This window comes from Cyprinus carpio, chromosome B12 (assembly GCF_018340385.1).
Source record: "Cyprinus carpio isolate SPL01 chromosome B12, ASM1834038v1, whole genome shotgun sequence".
NCBI lineage: Eukaryota > Metazoa > Chordata > Actinopteri > Cypriniformes > Cyprinidae > Cyprinus > Cyprinus carpio.
The window spans coordinates 10,888,700-10,909,862 of record NC_056608.1 but is presented as its reverse complement, the minus strand read 5'-3'; the positions used below and the strand labels follow the sequence as shown (position 1 = coordinate 10,909,862).

The window sequence follows — 21,163 nt, the reverse complement described above, 5'->3', positions numbered from 1 at the left end:
ATTGGATGTTTTGTTTTGTTTTGTTTTGTTTTGTTTTGTCGTTTCTTTTTATAGTCTGATCCTCTTAACTATAATTGAATGACGAATGAAACATTAACAAACATGTATCTCATGCCTTTAGTCTTAACTCTTTCAGGTTGTTTATGTTGTGTTGAGTTTGGCCCCTGAATCACATATCTCTCGGCAACAACTCTTGGCTTCTGTAGATGTAATCTATAATGCGGCATAATAGCCATAAATTGTGTTTCCGTGACTAAATAGGGGATGTGTGTTCAAAAGAACATTAAGTGCCATATGAGGGACCGAGAAACACGAGCAAACAGCCCGCGGCGCGAGATGTCTGCGTGTGGCCTCGGATCGATCTCGCTTCCTTGTTTGGACACATGCAGCTCGGACATCTGGGACCGAACTCATTCATTTTTCTTTTTAAATTATAGCCTACACCGTCAGAATTGCCATTGATTTGATATTTTGGCAGGTGAGGCTTGAACAAGGATTCACGTTCCGTTGTTTTGCGTTCCTTCGTTTAAAATGAAGTTTACAAACGCTCATGTGGCGTTTCCTGTCTGAGTGCACAGAGAGTGCGATCTGATAACGGTCCCAGCGGCATCCCGCTCCGTTCCCATGACGCCGTTTCCTCTGCTGGACCGTCTGCGGCTGCTCTGATTGCTGCAGTCCCTGTCCCCCCAGACTAGACCAGACCAGACCACTCCACTCCACTCCACACAAGACCATTACTGCACCAGCACAAAAACACTGTGCAGGGGCAGACATTAACCAGGGCTTCAGGCAAAACTGCCCCAGACAGTTAAAAGATAGGGGGCAAAATGACCCCGTCTCCGTTTATATCGAATGTTATAGGTGTATAACATTTAGGCTAATATATTCCATTAGGAATAGCTTACATGCCTAATAGATGTAATCCTCTGAAGTCACTGTAGTGACCTGCAGATGTCAGAATAAGCTTTTAACATGTTTAGGCTTTTCTTTCTTTCTTTCTTTCTTTCTTTCTTTCTTTCTTTCTTTCTTTCTTTCTTTCTTTCTTTCTTTCTTTCTTTCTTTCTTTCTTTCTTTCTATTTTAAAAATACAAACAACATTTAAATACAGTAAATGTATTTATGTTAAATCACAATACATTATTTAATAATGGTTCATTTAATTAATATTGATTTTATAATAATATACCAAGTCATAACTTTTATGATTAAAGCCTTATTGATTTTATTAGTAGCCTTTTTAAAGAAAATATTTCTTTAATATTCTGATAATATTTCATCATACTCATCATAGTTTTTTTTTTTACAGCACTATTTAGATGATCACCAGACACAAAACTACATGTAACACTTTAATAACTCTGTCACAAAAACATTATTAATGTTTGCATTGCTTTTGCATTGCTTTTGCACCACATTTTGAAAAAGTATATATATATATATTTTCAATTATTGAAAATTCTATCTAATTATTTTTGAGGTTCTATTTTAAATACGCTCTCATTTTAGCTTAATGTGTTAAATAAAGTGGGACAGCTTTTAATTATCATACCATTATGAGCTAATATATGAAGAACCATGTCATAAAACAGTCCAGACATTTCCTAATCACTTTAATTGTAACCACTATAGCATAAAATGTTTCTACATGGCCTCTGGTCATTAGCTAGTCTAGCTAATTGATCAATCGGAACTATTTAAACAAAAGTATACATTTTATCACTTTTAGAACAAACAATTGCTCTAAATGCGATTTTGTAAAAAACAAACAAACAGTGAAAAGCAGTGCCTACACAACAAAATCCCCAATGTTAAATTAACTGCTGGTTAAGATAAAGTCTGTGATGTATCCATAAGTATATCAATTTTAGAATTAAATTATTATATATATATATATATATATATATATATATATATATATTACAGCCAAGTAGTGAAAGTGAAAAAAAAAAAAGTGACGTGACATACAGCCAAGTATATTGACCCATACTCAGAATTCGTGCTCTGCATTTAACCCATCCAAAGTGCACACACACACACACACCCGAAGCAGTGGGCAGCCATTTATGCTGCAGCACCTGGGGAGCAGTTGGGGGTTCAGTGCCTTGCTCAATGGCACCTCAGTCGTGGTATTGCCGGCCCAAGACTTGAACCCACAACATTAGGGTTAGGAGTCAAACTCTTTAACTATTAGGCCACGACTTCCCCATATATATATATATATATAAATAAATAAAAGAACATTTGTATAAGACCATTTGCTTAATCTTTGTTTATTGCACCATAACCAAGGGGAAAAACTGAAACAAAAAGTCCCAATAAGAGACAAAATATGACAGCAACAGCAAAACATACTGTATTTCTTTGAAAATGTGAAAATACCAATTGTACATATAAAGAAAACATAAACAAAAATATAAACAAAATGTATGGAAACTGCGGTGTAGCCTTGGTATGATAAACCACATTTATTCTGCTGATTACTCTGTCATCTCCACAACCGAGTATTCAAGTATATCTCTAATTGCACAGGCACTGAATTCACATATTTACAGAACTTTTTCAGCAGTTAGTAGAAACACGTTTCGTAGTACAACAAGGGCTGTAGAGAGCTCTACATAAACACCAACATCCTTCCCACCCTCAACTAAAAAGACATTAAATGTTACAATGTACATGCTTTACATACGCTGAAGCATATCATATATACAAAATTATACTAAGAAAGCATGACCTCTGTACTTCTGCCAATGAGTTTGGGCTAAAACCTAAATCCCAAGTGGTAATAATGCTTCAGTTACCGGTCATGTTCTGTTTCTTTAACATTTCTTAATGTATTTATACATTTTGATTTTACTGCGGTCAAAATTCTGCAATAGAATGCTAATTCAGAAACAGCAGACTAAAGATGTGTAATCTATACCATCATATAGATCTAAAAAAAACATCATTCACACTCCTCTGAGCACAACAACATTTTTTTTTTTTCAAAATTTTAGTTTAATAGCATGAAAATTCTACAGTGATTCATAGATTTGGCATTATTAATCAGTATCCTTGTGCAATTTAAGGGCTACATTTTTAGGTCACATGTGGGTGGAAATGCAGCAGTCACACTATATTGTTTATTCATATTCGAATGTTCAGTTTTTGATATTGCATTAAATATGACTGAAAAAAGAACTGATATGCTGGAAATGATGCAGGTTGTTACATTTTAAGGACATTTCTCTGAAATCCAGTAAACCACCATCTTTTTTCAAACATATACTGCACATTGTTACTTATCTACTCACATTAGCACAAATACTGCAACTGGTTTAATGTACTAAATGAATCTACCTCTTTGATTTGTAACAAAATTTATGAATGGCATGTTTGGAATAATAAATATGGAACTCAATAAATAATCTTTGATCAGCTATAACATGACAGACGGGACACTTTTAGGAAAAAACTCACATTTCACTCAAAGCATTTTGTCCTAAATAAGGTCAAGAAAAATACATTGCTATATGAAAGCACAGTTCCTCTCATTCCTCCTTGGTATGGAGAGAGTATAAAGAATGTTGTTTGAAGACATAAAAGTCTACATATATTCAGACAAAGGTGCACACGTTACGTACAGCGGTGAGAGAGTTTGTGAAGCTGTAGTTCCTCATAAGTTTGAGCTGAAATGTTGCCTTCTTTAGCTGCAAAAACGTCAGACAAACATTCACTGTAGCCGTTGTTCTGTCCTGCACATCCTTTGCTTATTTCTTAAAAAAAAACTTTAAAGTTCGAATAGTTTCCCAAAGGGACAGCAAATACTGGTTAAATGGTGTACTGTATTTAGTTCCTTTATAACAGTGGTTCTCAACTGGATTTGCTTTGCATCTCACATTGGACAATATGTGGCAGCACAATACAGAACCAAAGGCTAAATAGAAAAAGAAACCCTACATTATTTTTTTTATCAAGTAATAATGATAATAATAATAATTTTTAATAATAATAATAATTATTCTTATTATTATTATTAAAAAATATTATTATTATCATTATTACTTGTTACATTATTACTTTATTACTTTAATAATAATTCTTATTATTCTTATTATTATTCTTATAATTATTATTTTAATAATAATTCTTATTATTATTGCTTAGGCCTAATAATATACCAAATTAAATAAACATAAGCTGAATAGGATCATTTGTTTTATTGATGTTTGTATAAACTATAACTATTATTATTAATAATCCATCAATATTTATTTATTATTATTATTATTATTTCTGTTTTATTTGCACTGCACATTTTAAAATTCACAAAAAAAACAAAAAAAACAAAAATAATAATAACAACATTATAATATTCACATAAAAGTTTTTTTTTTCTTTCCTTTCCACACAAAAAAAACAAGCCCATTTTAAGGTGACGATCCACACCAGTTGAGAACCGCTGCTTTACAACACTGGCTGTTACAGGTGAAGATCAGCTTACATTTTGGATGCAGGACTGCAGAACACCGTCTCTTTCTCTGTGTAATGCGTGTCTTTATTTTAACACATGGTCCATTAGTTGAGGAATGAGTCTTTGGAATTCACTGAATTCAGAAAAGTTTATCAACAAGAGCATCTCTTGCAAGACGTTCATGGTCTATAGAGCTGTGGTGGGACTTCAAAGGAGCCACCGGGGGACGCCTGATCAGTCTGTGCCCACTACCTTTGTGGGGCTGTGCCCGTGTTCAAGCCCTCCACAAGCAGGTCATCCTCTACTACATTACTGTAGCCCTCCTTCTCAATGCAGTCGGCCAGTACCTGGAGCACCAGGTGCAGCCGGCGGTCCATAGCCTCCAGATGAGGCCTAATAAGGATGGGTGACAGCGTATCAGTCTGCAGACTTTCCTCCATCAGAGCACTCAGTTTGAACTCCTCCTTAACCAACAGCTGAAGCCGTAAATGAGTGGACTTCTTCACCCTGAGTCAAACAGAAAACCAAAAACCACCAATTTATCAATGCATTTTCTTGTGGGATGAATTAGGATGTAATTAGGACATTTTAGGATATTAGTGAATGAATTAGGATGAAATTAGGACATTAGTGTTTGCCCACTTTTTCAGCAGCATTGGTGTATTTTTTCCATTTTTTTTTTTTTTTAGTCTTTGTTAAAGCGTTAGAAACCAGGAATCCCTCCAACCAGCTACGAGTTGAATCACAACATCACAAAACCTTGATTTGAAGCAAAAAAGTATTTGAAAATAAGGCAAAAACACAAAGGTACAAGACTGTGTGCTTTGACAGCAGAGGGAAATAACTACAATTACAATTCCATTGCGAATGACATAACTGAATTTAAAAGATGGTGAAATTAAAACTGCTCATTTAAAGTTGTTGATAACATCTATGACAACAATGTACTGTATTTTATAAGTTTATTGCAAAATATATACATATTTTTTTTACAGACTATGATTTAAAGCAGCACTATGTAACTTTTGGCGCTCTAGCGGTTAATAAACAAAACTGCATGCATCCCGCGGAAAAACATTCTAACCGGAGCTACTTCTCTAAAGTTTATGTCTATGGCGATTCACACAGGTGTGTGTTATTCCACAGCGGTGACGACCCGACCAGGCTACAATAGTCCAAATATAAGCACTCATTATAAGTGTACCGTAGTGATTCGGGATAAGAAAAAAACGTCGTTTGGGAGATGAATTTATGATCTACTCGATCATTATAAACATTTAGCAAATTTTGAACACAGAACATGTTACATAGTGCTGCTTTAAAACAAATTAATTAAAATAATAGCTTTAACAAAACCATCGATTAACAACAGGTCTGTTTATAAGGTTTATCAGTTTAGAAGTGGTCAAGAACCTGAATATTGTACTCTATTGCAATTAATCATATAATGATAGAACAGAATAATTAAATGACATTTATAAAACAGGTAAACTTTCATAAACATTTATTAATTTTAAAAGATAATTTCAACCATACAAATAATTGCAGTTAAATGCTGCTTAATTTGACAGCCTTGATTCAAACAACTTTCGGAATTTCTTGAAGTGATTGGACAAATATTGAATAATAAGTAATTAATAAAGCAAATACTAACCTGCAGCACTGACTCAAAGGCACCAGTATGGAGAGCTCATCATGAGAATGTTTACCAAAGCTGAAGATTAAAAGAGAAATCAGACATGACAATACTCCATAGCATAAAAAAACGCATATTTACTAATAATGAATTGACGACACTAGTTGTATTATGAGAGTTAAAGAAATCAAGATAAAATGTCTTACCCTCTTCCATTATCAAGGTGAATAATGAAAGTTTCATTTCCAAATTTTTCAAATGTCTCATAATGATGACGATCCATATTTCCTTTGAAGATATATAATCAGTATTATTTATGACTTACACAGCTTGATTGAATTTCAGCTTCAATTCCGCATTCAGAAACAAATGATGCACTTCTGTGGGATCCACTTACCCATGAGGAAATCAAAAATGGTCATGTCCATGATGTCCAGCAGGCGTGTGCCGCTGTCATAGGGTGGCGTCTGCTTCACCTCTTCGCAGTAATCTGGATCCACCTCCCACCTACAAACACACACACACCTCATTAGCTAACACACACACTGTACAATGAAAAACAGCACAACATGATGAAGGTCACTGTAATAAGACACTTGAGGGCTATCATGATAATCTGAGGAGAAACTGGATCATTAGAACTGAGCAGATAAAACGTGTTGCATGTTTAATACCCTACAATTCAGGATTTTATAATCTTTAACATATACATATTCTTGAATTGAATTTATTTAAATAAAGTGTGCTGTGTGGTCCTCACTCTGCTTTCTTGCGTTTGTGATAGGATCGTCTCCAGGGGTTTCTCCAGGTCCTGCGCTTGGCCAAGGCCAGGTCGGGCAGAAATGCTGCTAAAGAGCCCTCGATCTGGTCAGGCTTTCCGCACAGAGCATGCTCAGTGGAGCAGTAGTACGAACATTCACCGTAGAAACAGATGTTATTGGCTGGAGGGATGATAGGGTGTAATAAAACAAACCTCTTAAAATGATGACACATACAGTTCATATTTATAATGATTATTTTAAAGTCGACATTAAATTAAAAAATGACCTAATTTACTTCAGTAAGGAATGTTCTGGCCGTATTGTGCATAATTTCATGAAATTAAATGTCGTAGTAAAAAATATAATTCATCAAAAGTAAATGATATAGCAAATATGATGAATCGTCCTTAAGCATTTAGTAAAAAAAATAAGAAAGATTAGATTTTTAACTAGAAATGTATTTTGAAAACATTTTTGTCTACTTTACAATACTGTTTGGTTCCTCTAATCAAAAAGGGGGGGGGGGTCACACTTTTAAACAATTTCAGAGAAAATAATAATCAAAAGGATGAATAATAAGACAATTAAACACTTTTCACAAATTAATCAAACAACATTTTTTTTTTCCACCTGGAAACATTATTGTATTGGTTTTGATCAGCATTTCATATTGAGTTTAAATGACTATTTTTAATCATGTAACAAATTACATTTTAAAATATATTACAAAAAAATCAATAATATTTTACAACATTAAAGTTTTTATACTGTATTTTTGATCAAATTAATGCATAAGACACATGCATAAATGAAAAAAACATTTACAAAATTATAGAAAACCTTTAGAAGGCTTCTGTATATTTTTAAATTTCAGCCTTTAAAGGGGATCATATGGCACAAATCTGAAGTTGGTGTCAAATGAGGTCTCACTTGAAAATGAATTGACCAACAGCGCCATCTATTGGTAGCTTACAATAGTAAGAGAAAATCACAGCCTCCTTTGATTAGCTTAAAAAGCACAGTTAAGATAGTATGCAAAATATGATAATAAAAATAAAAGACTTGATCTTGCCTTAATTATGCTTGTTGGGTCAAAAAGAGGAGAGGAGAGGAGAGGAGAGGAGAGGAGAGGAGAGAGGGGAGGAGAGGAGACGAGAAGAGGAGACGAGGAGAGAAGAGAAGAGAAGAGAAGAGAAGAGAAGAGAAGAGAAGAGAAGAGAAGAGAAGAGAAGAGAAGAGAAGAGAAGAGAAGAGACCTCTGGGTGTTCAGTACCTGGTGAAATGAAAAAGGTTCTCCACAGTTTTTTGTCACGAGTTACATCTCTTATCTCTTTGGTCATATTCACCAGTCGCCCAGTCACTGGCGGCACTCGACGGAAATCCAGGATCCTGTTGATCAATCAGTGAGAAATTGTTGTTTTCATAATGTTCACTTCACATAGGTCATACAATATACACTAGGTTCACTGCTGAGTTACAGGACACAAATTAGTGTAAACATCATATGTTACATAAACTAGTTATTATAATTATTATTTTTTGCCTGATAAACTATGTGCATACTGTGTATGGATCACACACACACACACACACACACACACACACACACACACACACACACACACACACACACACGTATATATATAATTTAAATAGCTATTTGCTCTACTAAATTTATTAACTGAATATACATTACACATAATGCATAATGTTTTTAATATACATATACATAATGTTACATATAACAATATACATACAACATTGGTTAATTAACTAACTAAATTAACTTACAATCCAATGACCAAATTCATATAGCAAATTGTTGGATGAAACTATGGTAGGCAAAATTTGTATTACTTTTACCAGTAGAGGGCGCTCAAACTATTCTACATAAAATACATAGATTTTGAATAATAAATTAGTACACAAATAAGAAACCAAACAATAAATTAAACTTTCATCTCAACCCCATCGCAACCCTTTTAATTACTGTATATTTCATATTTCATAACTTTAAGAAATTTTTTTATCCTTAATTGATTGTCTCTTTTGAAGAACTGACCTTGAACAAAACTGATTTTATTGTTGAATGTGACAAATGCGTAGACTTTCTTTCTGAGTGAACTTGTTATGAGCGTGCATGGTTTGCTCATCCATGTTTTAAGACCTGTTCACCCCGCGTGCAAGTGTAGACCCTCTGCTGACAGGGCAACTTAGAAAAAATCACCCTGAAAACAACTAATGGACGGGGCCTAAGGGATAAAAGCACTTGAAGCTACTAATTGCCCAGTCATGCTGACAGAGATGACAGAGAGAGTTTGTGTGCAGAAGCGTTTTCCTCCTCTCTCACTGTCCGATGTATAACTCTGAGGGAACTGTGGGGGAAATGAAAAGTTGTCTTTTCAAACCACTCGTCTCCCTCAATCCTGACTTCCTCAAAGCCAAGCTACTGTGAGCGTTTCCCATCGACTAAAATCAGATCATTAATGGTACGTTGTCGGATATAGCCGTGGTGGGCTTGTGAGGACAGAGAGGCCCACTACGTGATGGTGCTTTAAAATAGAAATAACAACCTGCACTTTTGTCTAACCCAGATGAACTTTATTTAGAAAAGCTGGTGTTTTTTTGCGTTCTTGGTTTGTGCTTTCTACCCACACACATGCCTGTGTGTACCAACTAGATTTTACTCCCGACCAGATGTGCAGATGGAAGTGAAGCGGACCAGGCCGGTCTGGGCCGGGCCGGGCCAGCTAAAGGATTATATTGTGCCCAAGACTCACGCTGGGTTCATTCTGACTCACGCTCACACTGCTGGAGAGGAGAGGCGGAGTGCTTGACAGAGAACAGCACAACACAACACAACACAACACATAACAACACAACACAACACAACACAACAACACAACACAACACAACACAACACAACACAACACAACACAACATATAACACATAACACATAACACATAACACATAACATATAACATAACAACATAACATAACATAACATATAACATAACACATAACAACACAACACAACACAACACAACACACAACACAACACAACACAACACACACAACACACACAACACAACACACAACACATAACAACACACACAACACAACACATAACAACACAACACAACACATAACAACACAACACATAACAACACAACACAACACACACACAACACACACACAACAGGCCAATTAAGTGAGGCAACTCCACAGAGTAATTTTTATGGCTGGGCCCCCTCTCCCTAGGTTCAGTGAGTAGATTATATTACAGAGGACATTACACTCCAAAAATCATCACTGTTTTTAAAAATATTTAAAAAAAAATAACAGAATAATAAAGATAAATAATATTTACATAATGTGAGAAGCAAATTTGTATAAGACAATAGGATTCAAAATGTATTTTTAACATTTATTTATTATACCTAAAACAGTATTATATTATATTATATTATATTATATTATATTATATTATATTATATTATATTATATTATATTATATTATATTATATTATATATATATATATTATATTATATTATATTATATTATATTATATTAAAGTTTGGAGTCTGTGAGATTTTTTAAGGTTTCTGAAAGAAGTCTCATACTTTCCAAGGCTGCATTTATTGGATTAAAAATATTAATATAGTGAAATATTCTTACAATTTAAAATTACTGTTATCTTTGTAAGTATATTTTAAAACATTATTTATATTTTACGTTATTTAAATCAATTATTTTTGTTGTGCAGCTTAATATTTTAGTGGAAACCTTGATACATTTTTTGTCAGGATTTTTTATAATTTATTTGAAGTCGACTTTTTTGTAACATTGTAAATTTCTTTACTGACACATTTGATCATATTTATCATATTTAGCTGCATTAATTTAAAAAAAAATATCTTGACCCCAAACAGTATATTATATTATATTATATTATATTATATTATATTATATTATATTATATTATATTTCTCAAGCAATTTGTGATTTCTGTCCATTGCGACTCCTCTTCGACAGGGCGTGGGACAATGTTTCCGGCTGTCCACCTCCATCTGATCACATTGATGAGGAGAAAACGAGACGAGAATGGAAATAAACTATAATGGCAATAAATCCCAGAGTCTCAGATCACAATCGGGGAAAATCTGACTCATATAGCAAACAACCAATAAACTCAGCTGAAATGAGTTGACAAGGACAGATGTACACGGGTTATTGTGGCTGACACAAATGAAAGACTTTCAATCACTGACATTCATCAGAAGGGTAATCACCTATAAGGAGACATTGCTGGATGGAGCTCGAATGGTGATCAGATACTGATGGATGTGTTTGTGCTCATTCAGAGTGAGTCATTATGTTCTCTCTGGATTTGGTGTTTATGAGTGTTAAACTGCAGGTTTCTGACTGCTTACTGCCCCGAGATACATTCACATGCTGTACTTTCACACATACATACTGTATAAACACTAGTTCAAACGTGCTGAAAACACGCAGGACACACCACAAGCGTTACACATTCACACGCACACAAAACACTCTTGCGCAAATAAATGAGGCCCCACAGGTTCATATAGACAAGCAGGCAAACACTTATACAAGTGGCATGTGGCGGATGTATATATACACATATATTCAGGGGAAGACAAACATCTCACACACACTCTATTCATGCCAGAGGCTGACATTTAAGGCCCGTTACCTGTCTAGATGATATGCTGCGATCTCAGCATTGTGCCTCTCGAAATCAGAGAAGTAGAAGAAGTCTGGGGGTGTCTCCTGCTCCCGTGTCTGCCTGCAAGGCAAAGGTTAATCTGCTGTAAGTCCCTTTCATCAACAAAGCCTGGAAGAAAATGTCTTAACATATTTTCCAAAATACCTTATTTTATTACTTACTTAAAAATAACTGAAGGAACCAAGAAAACAGCCTGGAAGAAAATGTCTTAACATATTTTCCAAAATACCTTATTTTATTACTTACTTAAAAATAACTGAAGGAACCAAGAAAACAGAAAAGCAACACGAGTGACAAATACTGCAATGCTAATAGCGTAATGCTAATGACTTTTCTATTAAAGACCATGAAATTGCTTGAAGAACACAGTTTTCCTTCCTGTATTGATGTATTTCCTACACTGTAAAAAATGATTGTGATTTTAACAGTAAAAGACTGTAAAAAATGCTACAGTAAAAACCTGTTAACTGGTTAATACTATATTTAATACATTTAATACATTTTTGGAAGTTGAAAAGAAAAATTTATTGTATAATTTACAGTGAAAAACCATAAATTGACACACCCAGAATTCCCTGCATGACACTTCATATTTGATGTTTTTTTTTTTTAAATAACATGGTTCTTCTTAGTTTTTTTCTTATTAGTCGTGTACATTAGGGTTAAATCTTACATCTAATGTTGTTAAATTCATGTTTATTGTATTATTTCAGTATCATGTGTCACCATGATGGGGTTTAGTGTTTGTGTGAATGACACTGTGTACACCTTCTATATATAAGTATTGCCTTCCTCAGCTCGTAGAAAAGCTGTTTGTGATGAGCTTTGGTTCATCATGTGACTTTCTCATCACCACCAATTTTTGGTGGTTATCAATGCATTACAATGGTTCAAAACAGATATTAACACTTCAATATGTTGGTTTATTAACATCACATCAGTCAACGAAATACGGTATTTTATTGTGAAGTCTGTGAACCTAAAATGTGGCTACCACATTTTTTACGGTGAAGTTCTGGCAACCACATCTGCCGGTATTTTAGCATAAATGTCTTTTTTTTTTACAGTGTATGGAGTGAGGTTGTTTGGACGAAATATATCAAATAGCTTGTCCTTTTTAAAAAAAAAATCAATTAAGCATGATCTGCTACTTGTTATTGTTGGTGAGATGCAAAAAAAAAAAGTTTAGTGCAGACGGTTAATTTTGTTAGCATTTAGGATTACACTAGCAGAAAGCTAAATGACATGGATTTAAAGTCACAAAACTCCTATAAGCTCTTCAAGAACATCCAAAATTATGATATTGTACATAAGCAGTTAATAACAGACCAAACAATATGAAAACAATATCTTTTAATCAATACTTGTAGGTCAATGGAGGACATATCAAGTTCCAGGCAAACATTTCTCTACAGACAAGAGCCAGAGGAACTATTTTTAACCAACAGCCCGACTTCATACAGTCCCGCTGAAATGCTTTCAGCAGACTCCATTTCAAACATACTTGAGATTTCTCTCTCCTCTCCTCTCTTCCCTTCTCTCTCTCTCTCTGTGAATACTGTCCGAATGTCAGAACAATTAAATCCAGCTGGGATCTCTCTTTTCTCAACAGTCTTAATCATGCAAGAAGACGGTTCAAAACAATAACTTTTCTGGGAAGTGAGTCGTGTCACACCCCAACAACTTTGTGGCAAACTGAACCAGTCTGAACTGAAAACAAGGTAGCTGGAGTGAAGAGTGCCAGCTCTGTAATGGAAACAGATCCTTATCTTGACAAAATCAGGCATTCAGTATCGTCCTCAGCTGGCGGCAGTCGTTCAAGGCGCAGCTGCAAGGCTGACATGCTCACCCATCGTTAAATAACACAGCATGGGACCTGCCAAACGAAAGTCTCCAACTTCACATTCTTCTGCAGTCCGCTCCTCGGAGCCGCGGATAATATCGCTCTACTCACCAACTGAGAACCTCTTTTCAGGCATGAAGAGAATTAAAATGGATTTGTGTTTCTGCCGGAAGAAACAGGCCTACTACTGCAACGAATCCAGAAGCGTTCTTGTGATGAACTCATTGGACTTTGCCCCCAGACGCTCAGATGTTTAATTGGTAGAGAAGTGTGTACGGGTGTTTCTTTTGACCCTGTGGACTTTAAGAAAATAAACTCTCCTAAAACACTTATCACTCTCACTCTCACTAATTTGTTCACTAAAAGCAACTGGCACTGTATTTACAATTATACATTTTAAATATTTACCCAAAATACTTATAATATATACTAAACATTTTCACAAAATTACAGCCTGACTGGAACTCACACAATAGAAATGTTCCGTTCACAAGAGATATTTCTTCACATATTGCAATGACTCATATTTCATCTCAAGCTCTTCACTGACTCTGTTGTCTCCTTGATAAACAAGCCCACCAATATTACAAAGAACTTTAATAGGTGCAAAATTGTTGGTTGCGATAAACATTATGTCAGTCAACAGGGCCATGTTTGTAATTTGTGTCGTTGCAGCAGATCATATTTTCACTCAATAAATATGGTTTATATGAAAGATTTCATCATTTTAAAAAGGTAATAATATTTTCACAATGGATTGTCATGTTTTAAGATGACGAAAAAGCTTGGGGTCAATATGATCTTTTAAAAGAAATTAATACTTTTATTCAGCAAAAATGCTATATAATGATTTCTACTTCAATTAAATGCTGTTCTTTTGAACTTTATATTTATTATAGAATCCTAAATAAATAAGTATCACTGTTTCCACAAAAATATTAAGCAGCACAACTGTTTTCGATAAAAATAAGACATGTTCCATTGGGCACCAAATCAGCATATTAGAATGCAAAAACATTCAAAAATCTTACTGACCCCAAACCTTTGAACAGCAGTGTATATTTATATCTTTATACTGCATTTTTAAAGACGAAAAAAGCATATAAGACATAAAACAAAATCAGAATTGAAATCTACTAGTTTAAAAAAAAATTATGATCAGGCATAAAATTGTCAGAAGAAAACACCTGTGTACTAGTGGCAATGTAGCATGATTTCACATTGCTTTAGCTAATCATTTCAGTACTCTGGATACTGCATCAGCTTGTTATCACAGTTATTATGGCAGCTCACTGTCTAATGTACAGCAATGTAGTATTGTGTCTCTAAGCATTTATTGAGCACCACTGTGCCCACGCACTTGACCCAGACAAGGCCTCCGCTGCGGTGACAGCACATCTGCCTCTGTTCTACAGTACGCTTTTCATCAAATAGGATTCCATCAAGGTAAATTCAGTGCTTAACATCAACTCCATAACACAAATGGTCCCAACAGGGAAAAAAAAAACAAGCTTTTTAAAAGGCTTTGAGACAGCAGCTGAAGGCAAAACCCTCTGAGGAGTGTTCTGTGGGTGGAGAACTCCAAACCCCCTCCTCTCACGCTGGCACTCCAGACAACCTTGTTAAGCTGGAGCTTGAGAGTTCTCATTTATTCCCGTAAAACCCCAGAGAGACACGAGGAAAACAACACTCAACTGGCTGTTGGACCAGAAAATTATAACAAAGGAAACTAGACACAGGCCAGCCTGTCAAAGGGTCAAAACAATCCCTGCAAAGAATTCTGTAAAGCTTAGTTTCCTACACATGACACAAACGACACCTCGGAGAGAGGAAAAATTCCCTCTGTATTAGTAAGACGAGTTTATGAGGCACTAAATATAAAAACGAAGAAAACAAACGTGTGTGGGAGACTGAAAGCTCAAGGTGATTTTTTTCCATTTTATTTTCTTCAAACGCGCGTTCAGTGGATGTGGTTCACCATAAAAGATGCTGTGTACGGTCGCCACTCTTAACATACACTTAAATGAGCCTCAAGATGGGCCTCTGGGATGTGTGTAGACATCTTAAAACCAACTCTGCTGAGAGCAGGATGTCTCTAGTGATCAAAATACGCTGAGAGAGCGCTCTCCATGACCCTGTACTTCAAGGTAAACACACTGTTTACTCCTGCCAGACCGACAGATTATTGGTGCATGCAAACAGGCTCACAAAGACACTGGTATATGCAAGTGCTTAACTGATATAATGGCAAAATAAATGGCTAAATTAGAATAAAAAATGTATTTATTAAGGATGCATAGAAATTTTACATTTCTGGCAGAGAGAAATGGATCTCAATCAATCATTAGTCTCAAATTATTTCGCAAGACTGCAATGGAAACCATTTTTCTCATTTACAGGTCACCTGCCGTATTTAATGTACTATAACCTCTGAGAAACACCTCATAACTCTCAAGTATATAGGGCTGTTTGGATAACCCCCTATTTACACACTGAACACGTCTGCAATGCATTAAGGCTCCAACACAGCCACCGTCCGGATTTGATCGCGGCAACTGTAGTCAATGCTTGTGTTTACACCGTGGCATGTTTCACGGTGAAGCGTGTCTCTGTACTGTTTTGCTAAAGATACACGCCTACATCTCCTTCGATTAAAAATAATAGCTAGTGCTGTGGTTGCGATATATACGTAAACCTACCAACATCAGTCACCATAACTTATCACAAGGCGTTTAGTTGCATAACATCGGTTAATGGAAGCGCTGTCATTTCACAATAGTTTTTTATCAGCATTTATAAAATATCACATAAGTTTTGCACAAATCTGTAATGGAAATGCAGCTAATGTCTTCTAAAGCAGCGGTTCTCAATTCCAGTCCTTGCGCCTCCCAGCTCTGCATATTTTGCATGTTTCTCTTTGTTAACACACTTAATTCAGATAATCAGCTCGTTAGAAGTGAGATCCATGCATGAACTGTTTTCTGATTGACATGGTCCCTACACAGTGTTCATTGCTCCCTACTCCCTGAGCAGTCTGTTGAAGTTTACCTCACTTCGGAACATTCATTCATTCAGAGGGATAGTTTTTTTCCAAAAATTTTGTCTGAAGAATGAAATTCAAATGCATCTGGGACAATATGAAGGTGAGTAACAAACCAAATATTAGAGCAGACACTAGGCACTGTTAATAGGCCCAAATAAGGCATAAAATATGCTAAATATCAGCCAACCAATTGTCGTGGTTGAGATATATCCGTTTCTCACTACTGTTCATAGGCCATGGCTACAGTATATGTAAAAGCTGGCCTTGCAAACAATAAAACAGCAGCAGATGAGAAAATTGCTGATGGACAAAGTGCAAAAGGTACAGACATCCACAGAAAAACCTGATCTATTAAGAAAACACACAGGAGCAAACAAATGAATCAAACAGGATACGGTATCTAGGACACTATATTCTGCCAAATCCCTTTGTTGGCTCTACACTGGACAAACACCAAAAAAGCTCTCACAATAGCTGTGAAAGCAAATTCATCTCACAAAGCCTGATGGCTGTAGCACTTGTAAAAGCTTATCCCAGCATTCTTAGGAGGTGTGTTGGTCAGACTGTGATGACGAAAGGAGACAAAAGCAATGTTCAAGCACACACTTAAAACATGATTCTAGAGCCTTAAAGTGACAGTTCACCCCAAAATAAAAATGCTTAGTCATTATTTACTGACCCTTACATCTTACATCAACCCTGAATGACTTGTTTTCTAGCACAGAACACAAAATGAGATATCTAGCAAATTGTCCGAGCTGCTCTTTTTCATATAATGAAAGTAAATGGGGACCAATTACAGTCACCATTCACTCTCAGTGCATGGAACTTGGACATTCTTCAAAATATCATTCGCGTTCCACAAAAGAAAAAAGCCATAAAGGTTTGAAACAACACAAGGTTAAAGTAAATGATAACAGAATGATCATTTCTGAGTGAACTTTCACTTGAAAGAAAAGCTGATGGAGTAATTGCTAAATTTGGTCACTTCACGAGAGGTTTTCCACAAGAGCCACTCTGTGACTTTTTGACTGTGAATGATTATCAAACGAAGGATTGTTTAAACTGCAGAAGCCTGCAAAAATGACCTTTGGAGTGAATGTCATGGCGCGGGGAGCAAATATTATTTGAGGAGGCACTGGGACTGGAATAAAGCTGCATTTTGTGGCTTGTTTGTGATAACAGGTAACAGGTAATGTCAAGAGGCAGCTCACGTTACAAACTTCAGCAGTTGCTATTTCTCACAGCACTGCATAACATTTGAGTTTTAAAAGCCACAAATGAGCAGAAATGCTGGTATTTAGCCAGGCAAAAAATTTGACTTTCCACTCTTTTTTTAATTGTTCTGCACCAGTGACATGAAACAAAAAAGGCCAAGTCTGTTTCTAGAAACTTGTCATAGAAAACGGCGGTGTAATTTTTCTTTGTTTGAAAATGTAAGTGGTTAATGTTTTTCCATCTGTGAAGGGCGACCTCTTCTGAGTTAGGACTAAGGCCAAACCATTCCTCCTCCCTGGCCTAGAAGTGCTGCTGGCAGGTCAGCGGTGATGTCTGGTATTTAGTGTTGCGTCTGACAGCGGCGGTAGAGTTGGGCAAAGAGAGTAAGAGAGGAGGCTGATGTCGGTCTTGAGCCTGCTTTATGTGAGGGGATATTCAGACCTGCTGTAAAAATTCCACAGAGAAATACTTTTTCTCTGCCTCTGGATGCTGCTTTTGCATCTCTGTTTTATTTTAAGGCTCTGACGAGCTTATTCAGGTACAGCCCTATATTTGCTTACGCACAAGGCAGGCATATATTTTTGGAATACAGACTTATATTCCAAACATAAGTCTACAATATAGACTGTAATGTGCTTGAATGTGAGCGTTAAAGGGCCAGTTCACCCAAAAATGAGCATTTTGTCATTATTTACTCACTATCACGTCACTTCCACACTTTTCTTCTTTCTTGAAGGTTGTGTTTTGGCATGTATGAGATTGCAAAAATAATGAGTGATGTTTCAGGGAGTGTTTGTGATACCAGTTTCATCATTATTTTTGCAATCTATTCATCATTGATTGGGCAAAAATCAAAAAAGGTGAAAAACTGATACCCCACTGTATGTGAATTTGAATTGAATTGGCCACAACCCACAGAAAGTTAAAAGAGAATTTGAATTGGAAAGAGGATTTTAAAGAACTATAAATCAAAAATATTCAACACAAGTGATGCACCCTGGGAAATGAAGTTTTCTTTCATTCAGGTCCGCAAAAAACTCATAATCTATCATTCTTTCTGACCTTAAGGCCTTTGAACATTCATGCTTCAAGGCTTTTTAAAGTTAGCATGAAATGAAAATTCACTTTATATATTTTTTAAATACATGTTATAGATCTTATTGTGAAAAATGTATCTGTGTATATGTTTGACCTTGTAACTTTTAAACAAAATGTCATTACTGTATCTTCTTGTGAAAATGTCAGACTGCTTATTGATGACGTGATGACCTTATTTTTCTTTTTCAATAAACTCAGCTGTACATCACACAACATGGAGGAAAATATCTGACACTACTTCTGTTTTACAGTAAATTCAAACCTTTGACAGAATTTGCTATTCTAAAATTTGCTCATAATGTTGATGGCGCACAACTCTGCCCTCTGTCCTCCACTGTCAAATTTCCTCTAGTGTTCGAGCCAGACATTGATGAGTTGGGATGCCCTAAACAAATAGAGCAATGTTTTAATAGTGACACAGTCACAGTGTTTAAACTTTTCGTGACGTCAACCTGCAAATGCTGTACATACTGCACAGTAGCTGTTAATGTGTATTAAAGGGGTGCTATTATGCTTTTTTACTTTTTCAACTTTTTTCATAAAAAAGATCTGCAAAGTTACAAAGCTCAAAGTCCAATTCAAAAGGAGATATTTTATTTAACAGAAATCATTTTTAAAAAACTACACTGAACGACTCGTTTGGACTTTAATTCAAGCTTCACTAGAAGCAAAGAGTGATTATAATAACTCAGTCATAAATAGACCTGGTTGAGCTGCACTAGAAGCAACAAGTGTTATTACTATGTCAGTGATACGCTAGCTTTCCCAAGGCAGACAAGCTTAGAGTGGTTACAATCATCCAGGTTTAAATCGCACTCAAATTGATTTGATTTTGACGCAATATTTACACTGAAGCTCACAGCAGGTGGCTATAAGGGGCATAACATTTCCAGACCAGGCGCCAAGTGCTGTCAATCACAACACACACTGGCGCAGCTAACCAATCACAACACACACTGGCGCAGCTAACCAATCACAGCGAATTTCATATTTCAGAAGGCGGGCCTTCATTTGATACAGGAACTATTCCAGCCGTTCATGCCAGACTGGGGAGAGACGTGATATAATAATGTAAAAAAAAATTAATGTGAAAAATAATGATTAAAAAATAATTTTTCGAACAACCTAGTATGAGATCCTGTTCTAGTACACCCCCAAAACAAAATCAAGACCTTGTAAAAGAGCATAATAGGACCCCTTTAATTAACCCTAAAAACTAAAATCTTACAATATATTTAATACGCAAACTTGCAAGGTCTCTAAATTATCAACATTATCAAAACCTTTCTGTAAAACCTGTTATACACAATCTACCACCTGCCTTCTGTCTTCTGTTTGATAGTTCATACTTTTTAGCAAACAAAAGGCCTTTTATAGGCCTATTATAATTCTAAAAACATCTACCTTCAGGTTGTTATACACAGGTCTTTTTTGCAGTAAAATCTTTAATGATTTGTTTTATGTAATAACTTTTATATGGTTAGCAATACTTCAAAATGAAAACTTACTGAGAATTTAAGAATATTAAAATTTCATCTTAATATTTGGCCCTGTTAACATCAGCAACTGCATGAAATTGCTTATCTTTGCTCAGTTTGGGCCTCTGAATAAGATAAGATGCTTCTCAAGTAAGAGCTCCAAACTATGTATGTTGTCCAATGGTTCAATAAACTGTTCCATTTTAAAAACTTAAAAAACATTATTTCATATGTTGGGCTTTACAGGGTTTATAGCAAAAAAAAAAAACAAAAAAAAAAACACATTGGAAAAAATTAAATATTACCTTTAAAATCAAGTGTACTGTAATATTTGTATACTGTCACAGCTGTGCTCAAGGGTATGAGACTGAACTCTGTGAGCCAGCTGTTTTCTTTAAGCCCAGCACAAATGTGAAAAATGGGTTGACGCGAATACGAGACTACAAGAGACAATACGAGACAAAATAAAAAATAAAAATAAAAACTCAGGAACAGGCTGCTTTTTGTACAAAGCAAAAAAATTTGCTTTGAGAAACTTGGCTAGGCTGAAAATAATGAAGGATCCTTTGCAAATGTATTGTGTTTCTGAGATAAGCATTGAGTGCTCTCACAATCACTGAACATGAGACTTCTGAGATGACAATGGACTAACAGATCTTGACTGCAAAGAAAACCAAGGCGCTCACAGGAAACACACGCGCACACACACACACAAAAATGCAGGGAGTCAGAGAGGGAGAGGTGGGGGCAGATGAAGAGAGAGAAAGAGAGAAAAATAAAAGAGAGCACACACTAAGCTGACAGACAGTCAGGGCTAAATAAGCGAGACCACAGCATCAGCCTCTCATGCGCATCATCCCTGTAATGGCATCGTGTAA

General features: G+C 35.6%; 1 protein-coding gene across 1 annotated transcript in view; it reads right to left on the bottom strand.

Moving 5' to 3' along the window:
- Positions 1–4,382: 4,382 nt before the first annotated feature.
- The window catches only part of LOC109081174 (extracellular serine/threonine protein kinase FAM20C-like), a 42,819-nt gene continuing 26,038 nt past the window's right edge, over positions 4,383–21,163 (bottom strand). Inside the window, exons 4-10 of the mRNA XM_042735308.1 lie at positions 11,573–11,665; positions 8,124–8,239; positions 6,850–7,030; positions 6,487–6,596; positions 6,296–6,377; positions 6,108–6,167; positions 4,383–4,960 (exon numbers count right to left, since the gene is read on the bottom strand). Of these exons, the coding sequence (XP_042591242.1) occupies positions 4,702–4,960; positions 6,108–6,167; positions 6,296–6,377; positions 6,487–6,596; positions 6,850–7,030; positions 8,124–8,239; positions 11,573–11,665 (901 nt within the window). The 3' untranslated portion in view covers positions 4,383–4,701. The remainder of the gene's footprint in view (positions 4,961–6,107; positions 6,168–6,295; positions 6,378–6,486; positions 6,597–6,849; positions 7,031–8,123; positions 8,240–11,572; positions 11,666–21,163) is intronic.